The sequence below is a fragment of the Oncorhynchus tshawytscha genome, linkage group LG03, assembly GCF_018296145.1.
Source record: "Oncorhynchus tshawytscha isolate Ot180627B linkage group LG03, Otsh_v2.0, whole genome shotgun sequence".
NCBI classification, from domain to species: Eukaryota; Metazoa; Chordata; class Actinopteri; order Salmoniformes; family Salmonidae; genus Oncorhynchus; species Oncorhynchus tshawytscha.
This window is the reverse complement of record NC_056431.1, coordinates 15,436,313-15,449,093: the sequence shown is the minus strand read 5'-3', so window position 1 is coordinate 15,449,093 and position 12,781 is coordinate 15,436,313. Positions and strand designations below refer to the sequence as shown.

Below are 12,781 nucleotides of genomic sequence, written 5' to 3'. Positions count from 1 at the left end.
ACTTGACTTTAAGACCGGGACTCTGTCCATTCCTATAAAATAAGGGTCTTACAAATCCTTATGAATTGACAGAGTGTTTAATTTTAATTGGGAATTAAAACAGAGGAATTAAAATTCCTTCAACAATTTGTTCCAACCGCCGTGTCTTTGTGAGATGCAGGGTAGGTGAACGGATGATCTCTGCATGTGTGGTTTCCACCGTGAAGCTTGGAGGAGGTGTGATGGTGCATTGCTGGTGACACTGTCTGTGATTCATTTAGAATTCCAGGCACACTTGGCTACCACAGCATTATGCAGCGATATGCCATCCCATCTGGTTTGCGTAAGTGGGTATCATTTACTTTCAACTGGACAATGACCCAACACACCTCCAGGCTGTGTAAGGGCTAATTGACCAAGAAGGAGAGTGATGGAGTGCTGCATCAGATGACCTGGCCTCCACAATCACCCAACCTCAACCCAATTGAGATGGTTTGGGATGAGTTAGACCGCAGAGCGAAGGAAAAGCAGCCAACAAGTGCTCAGCATATGTGGGAACTCCTTCAAGACTGTTGGAAAAGCATTCCAGGTGAAGCTGGTTGAGAGAATGCCAAGAGTGTGCAAAACTGTCAAGGCAAAATGTGGCTACTTTGAAGGATCTAAAATATAGTTTGGTTTGTTTAACACTTTTGTGGTTACCAGATTATTCCATATGTGTTATTTCATAGTTTTGATGTCTTCAATATTATTCTACAATGTAGAAAATAGTTTTTTTTTATATAAAAAAAAGTAGGTGTGTCCAAACTTGACTGGTACTGTATATGGGGCAATTTAGCAATTACAACTTTTTATCTGTAATCGTTTTGATAAATTCGACACTGTATGTTACACATACATTTAAACTCAGTTTTTCACAATTCCTGACATTTAATCCTAGTAAGAATTCCCTGTCTTAGGTGAGTTAGGATCACCACTTTATTTTAAGAATGTGAAATGTCAGAATAATAGTAGAAAGAATGATTTATTTAAGCTTTTATTTCTTTCATCACATTTCCAGAAGTTTACATACACTCAATTAGTATTTGTTATCATTGCCTTTAAATTATTTAACTTGGGTCAAACGTTTTGGGTAGCCTTCCACAAGTTTTCCACAATAAGTTGGGTGAATTGTGGCCCATTCCTCCTGACAGAGCTGGTGTAACTGAGTCGGATTTGTAGGCCTCCTTGCTTGGTGTCATTGTCCATTTGGAAGACACATTTGCGACCAAGCTTTAACTTCCTGACTGATGTCTTGAGATGTTGCTTCAATCTATCCACATAATTTCCCCCCCTCATGATGCCATCTATTTTGTGAAGTGTACCAGTCCCTTCTGCAGCAAAGCACCCAACAACATGATGCTGCCACCCCGTGCTTCAAGGTTGGGATGGTGTTCTTCGGCTTGCAAGCCTCCCCCTTTTTCCACCAAACATAATGATGGTCTTTATGGCCAAACAGTTCTATTTTTGTTTCATCAGACCAGAGGACATTTCTCCAAACAGTAAAATCTTTGTCCCCATGTGCAGTTGCAAACCGTAGTCTGTCTTTTTTATGGCGGTTATGGAGCAGTGGCTTCTTCCTTGCTGAGCGGCCTTTCAGGTTATGTCGATATAGAACTCGTTTTACTGTGGAAAAAGATACATTTGTACCTGTTTCCTCCAGCATCTTCACAGGGTCCTTTGCTGTTGTTCTGTGATTGATTTTAACCTTTCGCACCAAAGTACGTTCATCTCTAGGAGACAGAACACATCTCCTTCCTGAGTGGTATGACGGCTGCGTGGTCCCATGGTGTTTATACTTGCGTACTATTGTTTCTACAGATGAACGTGGTACCTTCAGGCGTTTGGAAATTGCTCCCAAGGATGAACCAGACTTGTGGAGGTCTACAATAGTTTTTCTCATGTCTTGGCTGATTTCTTTAGATTTTCCCATGATGTCAAGCAAAGAGGCACTGAGTTTGAAGGTAGGCCTTGAAATACATCCACAGGTACACACCTCCAATTGACTCAAATTATGTAAATTAGCCTTTCAGAAGCTTCTAAAGCCAAGACATTTTCTGGAATTTTCCAAGCTGTTTAAAGGCACAGTAAACTTAGTGTATGTAAACTTCTGACTTACTGGAATTGTGATAAAGTGATTTATAAGTGAAATAATCTGTCTGTAAACAATTGTTTGAAAAATTACTTGTGTCATGCACACAGTAGATGTCCTAACCGACTTGCCAAAACTATAGTTTGTAAAAACCGAGTGTATGTAAACTTCCGACTTCAACTGTAAATTCACACATTTGTTTTCCAGTGTGGGCCTTGTGTACTAAAGATATTGTTTGTGTTTTATTTGATACTCGAACAATAAAAAAAATTTAAAATGTAAATGCCCATCCCTATATGGATATTAGACAATGCGTTAAAACTTGTTAGGGCTAGGCAGAATACTGCCCCCTTTGGATGAATTGCGTGCCCATAGTAAACTGAAAAAAATCTGTCCAAAATTGCTAATATATGCATATAATAATTAATAATAATAATTATTGGATAGAAAACACTCTAAAGCTTCTAAAACCGTTTGAATTATGTCTGTAACTATAGCAGAACTCACAGGGCAGGCAATCTCCCAAACTATTTTTGGAAGCCTGAAACTTGGGGCAACTTTGACGTCATCGCCCCCACCCTTCCCAACCAGCTATGGATCTGGAGACACTTTCTATGTCTTCCACTAGATGTCCTCATTCAGTACTGTGTTTAATTGTGCAAATCCCGCGAGTTTTGACCCTTTGGTAGGCAAAAGACTGAGTGTCGCGAGAAAATACAAGGTGACCAGAGCGCGCTTTTGGAGCAGACCTTCCTTTGTTCCATTATGCCTGAGAAGAAGCAAGATTGTCCGATAGATTTGAGAATGGTTTTGTACGTTTAGAACATCCTAAAGCTTGATTCGGCACTTAGTTTGACCAGTTTAGTCGACATATAATATGTAATTTTGAAGTTTTGATGCGCAACTGTTCGGGACCAGAAGTAATTTTGGATGCATTTCAGCTGGAACTCATAGCATATGCTACTATAAAGGCACACGAAGTGAAACAAAACGATGTATTGGGTAAGTATGACTCCTTCCACTACATTCTGATCGAAGACCATCAAAGGTAAGGGAATATTTATGTTGTAATTTTGTATTTCTGTTGACTCCAAACATAGCGGAGAAATATTGCTTACGTCTGAGCGCCATCTCAGATTATTACATAGTGAACTAATTCTGTAACGTTAAAAATAAATGTAACACAGCGGTTGCATTAAGAAGCATCTTTCTAACTATATGTAGAACATGTATATTTAGTCAAAGTTTATGATGTCTATTTATGTTATCTGGCGGCACTATCTATAATTTCTCCGGACATTTTTGAGTATTTTCTGAACATGAAGTCAATGTAAATGGAGATTTATGGATATAAATGGCATATTATTGGAAAAAACATAAATGTACTGTGTAACATGTCCTATTACTGTCATCTGATGAAGATTTTCAAAAGGTTAGTGAATGATTTATTTTTTTATCCTGCTTTTATAATTTTATATTTTCTGGGACAAAATGGCTGCCTCTTGTCTTTGTTTCGGTGGTGGTCTAATATAAATATGTGGTGTGTTTTCGCCGTAAAACATTAAAAAAATCTGACATGCTGGGTAGATGAACAAGGTGTTTATCTTTCATTTGAGGTATTGGACTTGTTAATGTGTGGAGGTTAAATATTTCTAAGAATATTTTTGCATTGCCTGCGCCACGGTTTCAGCTGAACGGGGGGGGTTGGCGGACACTGAGAGGGACACCTCGCTTTAACTGGTTTTAACAAAGGTAAATAATATTGACCAATGTTGAAATGTATAGTTTCAACGGTCTAAACAATGAACAATTGCCTTTCAAGTATACAATGGTTATCAATGCATTAATTAATTTATTCCCTCAATCTGATCTTCATATAATGGAGGGAGGGAGGTCTTCGCACATATTAAACATTTTGTGGCAAATATATTTTTTACAAAGCATTCTTTTCTAGCATTCTTTTTTTTTACCCAAACTCTCATATTATTATAGATCACTTGGCATTTTGAGTCACTGTGAAAATTATTATCTGTTTTCCCAGTCATAAATTCCAATGCAGTGCTCTCCCTTGACAGTAAAGAAATTACAAATCTAATTTCTGCTCCATTTATTTCCACGACAGCACCAAGCTTTCTCATCCACTACCAGACAGTTCAAAAACCTTCAAGCTTTACATCCCATGCTGGGGCAATAGTGTGCGTAAATCTCATGCTCCGATTATCATGGATGAAATTTGTATAGCACAATTAGATTGAAAGCTTAATTATAATGGCACCCCATGTCTTTACAAATCCCCCTTTGAACTGCTGAAATGTTTACAGCGGAAGAGCCCCAGAATATACATCCTAATCTGAATTTAATGAGCAACGGAGCCCTCTGCCATAAAATGCATCAATAGTAACCCCCCCATCCATATCAAAGCGTGCGCGCATGCACACACAAACACTGAAGACACACACACACACACACACACACACACACACACACACACAATTAAACTGTAATACAGAAAATGAGAAGCACAAATCTCGGATCTGAGAATTAACAATGTGATAAGGATCGTCTGAAGCTGCAATTCCAATACAAATAGGCTGCATTTCAGAACATAATCTTGTTAGTGACGTTAGTATTCTCAGAGCAAAAAACTGTGATTATTATTATTAAACAGTTGTCTTTGTTTTCTGAGGTCAATTATGCAGCCTCAAATATGTTACATCCTACTTCTGGAAATGTACTGACAGACCATCAACACTTACACCATATAACTAGTCTACATCTGTCAAATAATTTGAGCAGTGACACAATTACCAAATGAATATTTCCAATATTGCCAATTTCTAAGTACTGACATTCTAAGAACACCAACCTTGATGGTTTGGAGAGTTCCGATTGGTTGACTTCTGGAAACTCGGCCCAATTAGATCTGCTGGTCTGTGATTGGAGGCTCGGTCTACATTGTCCTGCTGAGAAAAAAGCCAACATAGCAGTCATGCCAAAAGCGTTTATTCACAACTTCAGCATCACATCATAACACTGGGTTTGTCTTTGTCAATCTAGTCTAACATGCAGAGGAACATTCATTTGGTTAAGACCGTATTGTATGCAGTATCAATCTGGTCAATCATGAGGTTAAAAAAACAACACAATCACATTGCAGTGCGTGTATGCCCAAGCGCGCGTGTATGTGTACAGGCCTATACTTGGCTCTCCTCCTGCCTTTCTAAACCAGAGCATCCCCTCAGAGCAGCGCGGGGCACTACCATGAAGAGGCAACATACCAAGTTGCCTCTTCTTCCACCCAACCACCCCATGTTTTAGGCTGGATATGAGATTATGGCAAAGAGACTAATGAACTAGAACCAGCTTCTGGATTGAGTAAGAAGACTACATACTAAGCTGTCTTCAGTCAAGGCCTAGGTAGCAGTTACTGTTGCAGTAAGCAGTTGTCTTCATTCAAGGGCTTGGAAGCAGTTACTGTTGCAGTAAACTGTTGTCTTCAGTCAAGGCCTAGGAAGCTGTTTTTATTTAACTAGGCAAGACAGTTAAGAACAAATTCTTATTTACAATGACGGCCTACCCCGGTCAAACCCAGACAATGCTGGGCCAATTGTGCACCGCCCTATAGGACTCCCAATCACAGCCTCTAGCACTGAGATGCAGTACATTAGACCACTGCGCCACTCGGGAGCCTCCCAGTAACTGTGGCAGTAAGCAGTTGTCTTCAGTCAAGGCCTAGGAAGCAGATACTGTGGCAGTAAGCTCTTGTCTTCAGTCGAGGCCTAGGAAGCAGTTACTGTGGCAGTAAGCTGTTGTCTTCAGTCGAGGCCTAGGAAGCAGTTACTGTGGCAGTAAGCTGTTGTCTTCAGTCGAGGCCTAGGAAGCAGTTACTGTGGCAGTAAGCTGTTGTCTTCAGTCGAGGCCTAGGAAGCAGTTACTGTGGCAGTAAGCTGTTGTCTTCAGTCGAGGCCTAGGAAGCAGTTACTGTGGCAGTAAGCTGTAGTCTTCAGTCGAGGCCTAGAAAGCAGTTACTGTGGCAGTAAGCTATTGCTAGCTAGTTGGTCCTAGGAGATGAACATTGGGGTTGTTATTTAACCTAAAATGCATATGGTCCTTTTTTTGCTTGATCTTTGTAAAGTTTTGATCAGGAGTCATACAAAATCGTGTGTTTATATTCTCCGATGATTAATCCACAAATAAAAGGGGAAGCCTAGTTAGTTTTTAGTTAGTTATCATTGATTAACTCTCCTCTTTCATCTTTCAAGCATGTATGCTTTGTATGCTTGTGAAAACCAATGAGAAGATTGCTGCGCATATTTTAGCATTCGGTAACACAGGCACTCGTTGATGTGCATGGATAAAATGAGTGAATAACATGGACACGTTCATTTATATTGTAACACTTGCGCACAAAATTTGTCCGGTCTGCTTTCCCTGTTAGTCCACAGCAGAAGGACTCGTTTTTCAGTCTATAGGATATTAATCCAGGCATTGAATGTGTTCAGTAGAACCATAGAATGTGTTCAGTAGAACGGTGTCCAGAGGAGATAGTACAGGTGTGAAAAGCGATCGGCAGGGTGAACCACAGCGTTGACAGCCAATGTTCAGAGTTCTCCCCAGTGTTTAGTTGTTCGGTAGATAGGCTAGTTGTTTTCTTTATAGCAAGGCTAGTTGTTTTCTTTATAGCAAGGCTAGTTGTTTTCTTTATAGCAAGGCTAGTTGTTTTCTTTATAGCAAGGCTAGTTGTTTTCTTTATAGCAAGGCTAGTTGTTTTCTTTATAGCAAGGCTAGTTGTTTTCTTTATAGCAAGGCAAGTTGTTTTCTTTATTGCTTTGTCCTGCCTCAGATGTAGGCCTAAACAGCGAGTAGCAGAGAACTCACGATTACAGGGCTTCCCACAGAAACACATGCTCCCAGAGAACACTGTGTCTTCTTGGACAAAAACAATTAAAAGAATAATAAATCACTACAAAATAAGTGTGGGAGATCCATAATGCCAGCACTGATTGGAGCACTCACAGCATGCCACGGGAACAGAATGTACTGTGGTGGACTTCTGTGTTTGGCTTGCTAGGATGCTCTCACACGCACGCACGCACGCACGCACACACCCACACCCACCCACCAAGACCTCTTTTGATACGGCAGAAAAAGCTGTAGCTGTTATAATGCCTCAGTGAGAGAGGTAATATGATTTATAAAATGGTTTTGTTGTGAAATTGAAGAGGCTCGAACATTCTTTCATAATTTTGAACACCGGTTTTCATGGTCGACCCTCGGTAAGTATGATTCACAACTTCAAGGAGCCCAATTCAATAAATAAACTCTACACAATCTTAGTTAGGCCGCGTAATAATAACCCTTCAAACTCAAACCGGTTTTTAATACGATCTAAATCAACTCACTGAGAAAAAGCAGCAGCAGTATAGTGGTGGCCCTCTCCAGTCTCGTCCCCCTGACTCCAAACTAATCCCAGTGCAAAGTGTCTGGACATGGTCGACACCACCAGACTAGACAGGGCTAAAGGTCCAGCTACCAGAGCGTGACTGATCCCACCCACCCAGCCCCGACTGACTCCCACCCCCCAAATGGCTGAAGCCAGTGACATTCTTACTGGGATGGGGCCAACCATGTATGCCAGTCCCAGCGAGCCCAGGGTTCAGCTCCAGTGAGCCCCACCCAAATCTCAAATCTGCACGCTGGTATCATGCTCCGAAAGGTTTTAATAGGACTAGGACAACGTTTTGTTGGCTTCCACAGGATAATTCTTCTCAGCCAAGTCTTCCAACAGTATTACTACTCTATATTAACATGGGGTTGGAAACGAACACCTGCTCAATTCAGACACTCCGAGAAGAAGCTATTGACCTAACCACTATATGTTGGGTTTAGAGTGGTAGATAAAGAACAACTACAACACATGGTTTTAGTATTGCTATCTCAAAACATGGCCACCTACATTCTACACCATAGAAATAATTCAGATTTTTCTATGATCTACTCTGCCACAAACTCAAACGTAGGCTAGGGTTAGTGCATAGAGAGGGGTCATAGTAAAGTTGGGGTCAGGTTTATAAAAAGGGGCAGATATAAGGCAAATATGGGACCAGGACTAAGGTACGTTCCAAGATAAGGTCAGGGTTAAGGGTTAAGAACAGGGACAGTGGTATGGTTCAGGCTGAGGTTAGGGGTTTGAACAAGGTCAAGACAAGACGAATGTTAGGGTTGCGGTGTTGAAAGGGGAGTGCCTGACACAATAATCACACATGGGTCCTTCATGGGGCGTTGCTAAGAAGAAGCACTATGCTTTGGGATTAAAAAATAACTGTTGTGTTGTGTGTGATAAAAACGATTGATTTGCTGACAGTCCTCGTCAAGGCTATTCTGTTAGAATAGAATGTTCTTAAACACCCTGAGAGCAATTTGAGTTCCTTATTAGCCTACATAATTAAGTAAAAAGATCAAGAGTTCAATTTGGACTTTCCACACTGTGCTGTCTCTTTGGAGACACACAGAGTGAGAGAACGAGAATGAGAGTAGGCGTGGCCTATTATTTGTTTCCACAGTAATGGGTGGATATAGACTAGCCTAACAGCTGTTAAGTACATACAGTAGGCTACTGTAAGTCATTCCTGTATTGCCATCGTCCGGCACTAACACACCCAGTACACCCACTACAATATAAAATAAACACTGCCTCTTTCCACATGCAGGGCTACCTCACTGAACAAGTCGGGGCCTATTCATGTTTAGGCCTAGGCTCTATTCTGGTAGGCATATTCATAATACTCAACACTGGTTCACTTTCCTCAATAACTGATGTTGTGGTGTTGCATAGTGCATTAATAACTTTCATGAGGCATTTCCTAAATGTTTAGCTCTCTATAAACCCAGCATAATCCTCACACTAAGGATCATTTAAATGCTACCTCACATTCCAGAAAAGGTCACATTTTCTCCCACCTTGAACTTCCATTGGTCATTCTATTACGTTCAAAAGTCACATTGTTTAACTCTCCTGAATAAAAACAATAAGTGGTCCAATTGTCATAGAGTTACATGTCATTGCATGCTAACCTAAATACAAGTGCATGGATCTATTGTGGATTAGAGGCTAGGGTGAAATGGCCTACTCTACTGCTAGATGACGTCAAACGCCTAGTCTAGTAGCCTAATTCAGTAGGATACTTAGCCCTGCAACATCATGGTAAAGTCAAATACCAATTTAAATAGCAGATTTTATTGCTGTATGTTTATGTAGATAAGCCTACGGTTTCCTCTGGGGTTTCTCTAGTAGAGAGAGAGAGAGGCTTTGAAACACTGACCCTCTTTTACAAGTCAGGGCACATTTGTCATGTAACCCACTACATGCCTAAAATGCATCCTAATTCAACAAACGCAGCTCAACCCAAACCTTTCCTTTCGGTCAGTGTCTCAAAAATAAAGTAAAAGAACCAGATTTTTGAATCTCCCTATTTACTTCCAAGAAAAACCAGAACAAGAAAGCTTGACTTCCAGGAACAGAAAACCATATGCTCCTGCCAGAAAAATCCCCACTTCATTCACTCTGAAAACACCTATAAAACTCAAGGCGAAAAATGTACTGCTCTGCAAAGACTGATGTGTTTCAGGGAATAAGATCAGCTTTAATGGCTACAGCAGCGTGAAGCCAGAGCCTGTGTCCCAAATGGCATGATATTCACTACGTAGTGCACTTATTTTGACCAGAGCCCTATGGGCCCTGGTCAAAAGTAGTGCACTACATGGGGGATAGGAGGCCATTCGGGACACAAACAGAGTCAACATAGCTGCCTACCGAATGATAAACCTTGAGCTAACCTACATATATATTTCTCTCTGCAGAACTTGGACTCATGCTTATATGAGCAATGTTAAAATGTGCTGCTTCACATTGCCAAACTTGTATTTAACATGTCATTTCCATAAAGATTTTCCTTGTAATCGTATTCTAGGCAGTTAAATTCTTTGAATTGTTTAAAGCTGCAGTATGTCACTTTTTGGGCGACCTGACCGAATTCACATAGAAATGTGAGTTATAGATATATCATCCTCATTGAAAGCAAGTCTAAGAAGCGGCAGATCTACGTGCACTATTTCTATGCATCCCTTGCTTAAATTGAGTTTTTGTGTCTTAATTTAGTTTTGTACAGTGTACAAATATATTTCACAGCAGTTTAGATGGTACAATGATTATCTACACTATACTTGCTTGTTTTGTCACATAAACTGAAATTAGGCAAACTATTACCATTTTGGTAACACTTTACTTGACACGGTCATAACTGACATAACTTGTCATAACCTGTCTTAATATGGTCATAATATGGGACGGCAGGGTAGCCTAGTGGTTAGAGCGTTGGACTAGTAACTTAAAGGTTTCAAGTTTGAATCCCCCAGCTGACAAGGTACAAATCAGTCGTTCTGCCCCTGAACAGGCAGTTAACCCACTGTTCCTAGGCCGTCATTGAAAACAAGAATTTGTTCTTAACTGACTTGCCTAGTTAAATAAAGAAAAAACAATAACACTGTCATGACACATATTTACACCTGTTGTGACATATATTGCATTATTTTATGGCTGGTTATGACACCTACATAAAAGTGTCAAAACCCACCTTTATTCAAATTAGTTTTTCCCTTTCAAGAAGTTTCCTTTCGTTTGAAAGTTTGTTTCTTAAATCCTTAGTTGTTGTAATGAATTCTTTACAGTCATGCTTTCTCATCATATTTTTAATAACACTGTCAAGAAGCATTATGGCCATCCTGGGTCAACTGGACTAAGAAAATACATTTTATGACACTGTCAAGAAGCATTATGGCCATCCTGGGTCAACTGGACTAAGAAAATACATTTTGTGACACTGTCAAGAAGCATTATGGCCATCCTGGGTCAACTGGACTAAGAAAATACATTTTATGACACTGTCAAGAAGCATTATGGCCATCCTGGGTCAACTGGACTAAGAAAATACATTTTATGACACTGTCAAGAAGCATTATGAACATCATAATAATGCCGTACATGCCCGTATATCAGTCAAAAAGAGGGTGTCTTGTCCTGCTCCTGAAATCTGCTGCTGTATTCATTCCAGTCATCAGCAACACAGCATTGGTGTAGGTGCATGTCTGACATCAATATGTGCACAATTACAATCACTTCATTTTAATTGTCAATTTAAAAAAATATATATATATATAGCATAAACATAATGTTGACATGTAAGTTATGGTGTAATGGAATGTTTTGCCTTGTGTGGTAGGTTTTGACACACTGTATGTAGGTGTCATAACAGGCCAAAAAATAACACAATATATGTCACAACAGGTCTAAATATGTGTCATGACAGTGTTATGACCATATTAACAAGTTATGTCAGCTGTTATGACATGGTTATGACCGTGTTATGATGCTGGGTGTCAAGTAAAGTGGTACCCTTTGTAGCAACCAGGAAATGGCGGAGCAATTTCTGCATAGTGCATCTTTAAATGTCACTTATTTTCTTCAGAGTTTAGGCCTGCACGGAATCCTATTTACATTTTACAGTCAGTATAGACTGAAACAGTAAGCCATCTTGACAAATGGAAACTACTTTAGCAAGTAGGCCAACCTCTGTTTCCAAGGAATATGCCTAGTCTATTCAGTACACTAAAACATTAAACTAACCACAATACTATTTCACACAGACTTCTGAGATCAATACTAAGTCCACAGCTGTGTAGCAGCCATAGTCCGATGGTTCATTATTAGATATTTACGAACCTCATTGCAATGGCTGTTTTCGAGTAGGGGACATATGTTACAATAGTCAGAGCGGCTCTGTGGCTTTGACCTCTATAACATGATTAACGGTGTGAAGCACCCTCAAAGCGCCTCATGCACAGGAGATGGTCTGCGTTTAGATTCCTGGAAGGCTGGATTAGGCTGTGATGGACCTATGGTCTTGTTTCTACTATCATATTAGGCTCCTCAACCTGTAAAAGCATTTCACCTTCTGAGAGACCAGGTTGGACTGTTTACTAGGACAGCGGTTACAGGCGGACAAGAGCAGAGAGATCACCATGGAGAACGTATGACCAACAGACAGACAGTTTCAAAATTGTTGCACTTGACTTGTTGCAGAGTTGTAAAAATTAGCTAGTATCTAGCAAGGCAGCCTGGCTACAATAATAGTAAGCTGTGGAATGTATCCCCTCGTATATAGGATCTTCTCAGGTAACATTATGAACGTTTTTGAGGATGTATTGAAGTCAAGTGTATTTTGCTTGTGTAACAGGGTTGGTTATGTTTCCACTTGACACTGCAGAAATATGTATTCAATGTTTATGTATTCCCATTGGTTGGTTGAATTTACATATCGATAAGTTACTATACCATTGGTTATGCTTTCAGATAGGGGGAGATCACGAACGTAAATTCTTCCCAGTCTGATATTGACAGGCAATTGGTAGGTCACGTCCTGAAATACTTTATTCTATTTCCATATTTACAATGTGTACGAGTTCATTACGTACATGTCTTGATGTATAAATGTGTACGGTGCCTGTTAGATATTGGGGGCATCCTGGGATGTGCTTTTGTATGTATTTGCTGTAAGAGCGAGTTAGCTAGCGTGCTCTAATTGTAACGGTACGTTATTTCCATGCTAACAGACAAAT

The 12,781-nt window shown here is 40.1% G+C and overlaps 1 protein-coding gene across 10 annotated transcripts in view; it reads right to left on the bottom strand.

Moving 5' to 3' along the window:
* Positions 1–12,781, bottom strand: part of LOC112228363 (growth factor receptor-bound protein 10) — a 97,070-nt gene that overhangs the window by 56,007 nt on the left and 28,282 nt on the right. For 5 of the 10 annotated variants that reach the window (XM_042310555.1, XM_042310562.1, XM_042310564.1 and 2 more), the window contains one exon: positions 4,974–5,070. In XM_042310555.1, coding sequence (XP_042166489.1) covers positions 4,974–5,070 — 97 coding nt within the window. Of the gene's footprint in view, positions 1–4,973; positions 5,071–7,509; positions 7,530–12,781 lie in introns of those variants that run through there. The other 5 variants (XM_042310567.1, XM_042310572.1, XM_042310559.1 and 2 more) reach the window with 2 other exon arrangements.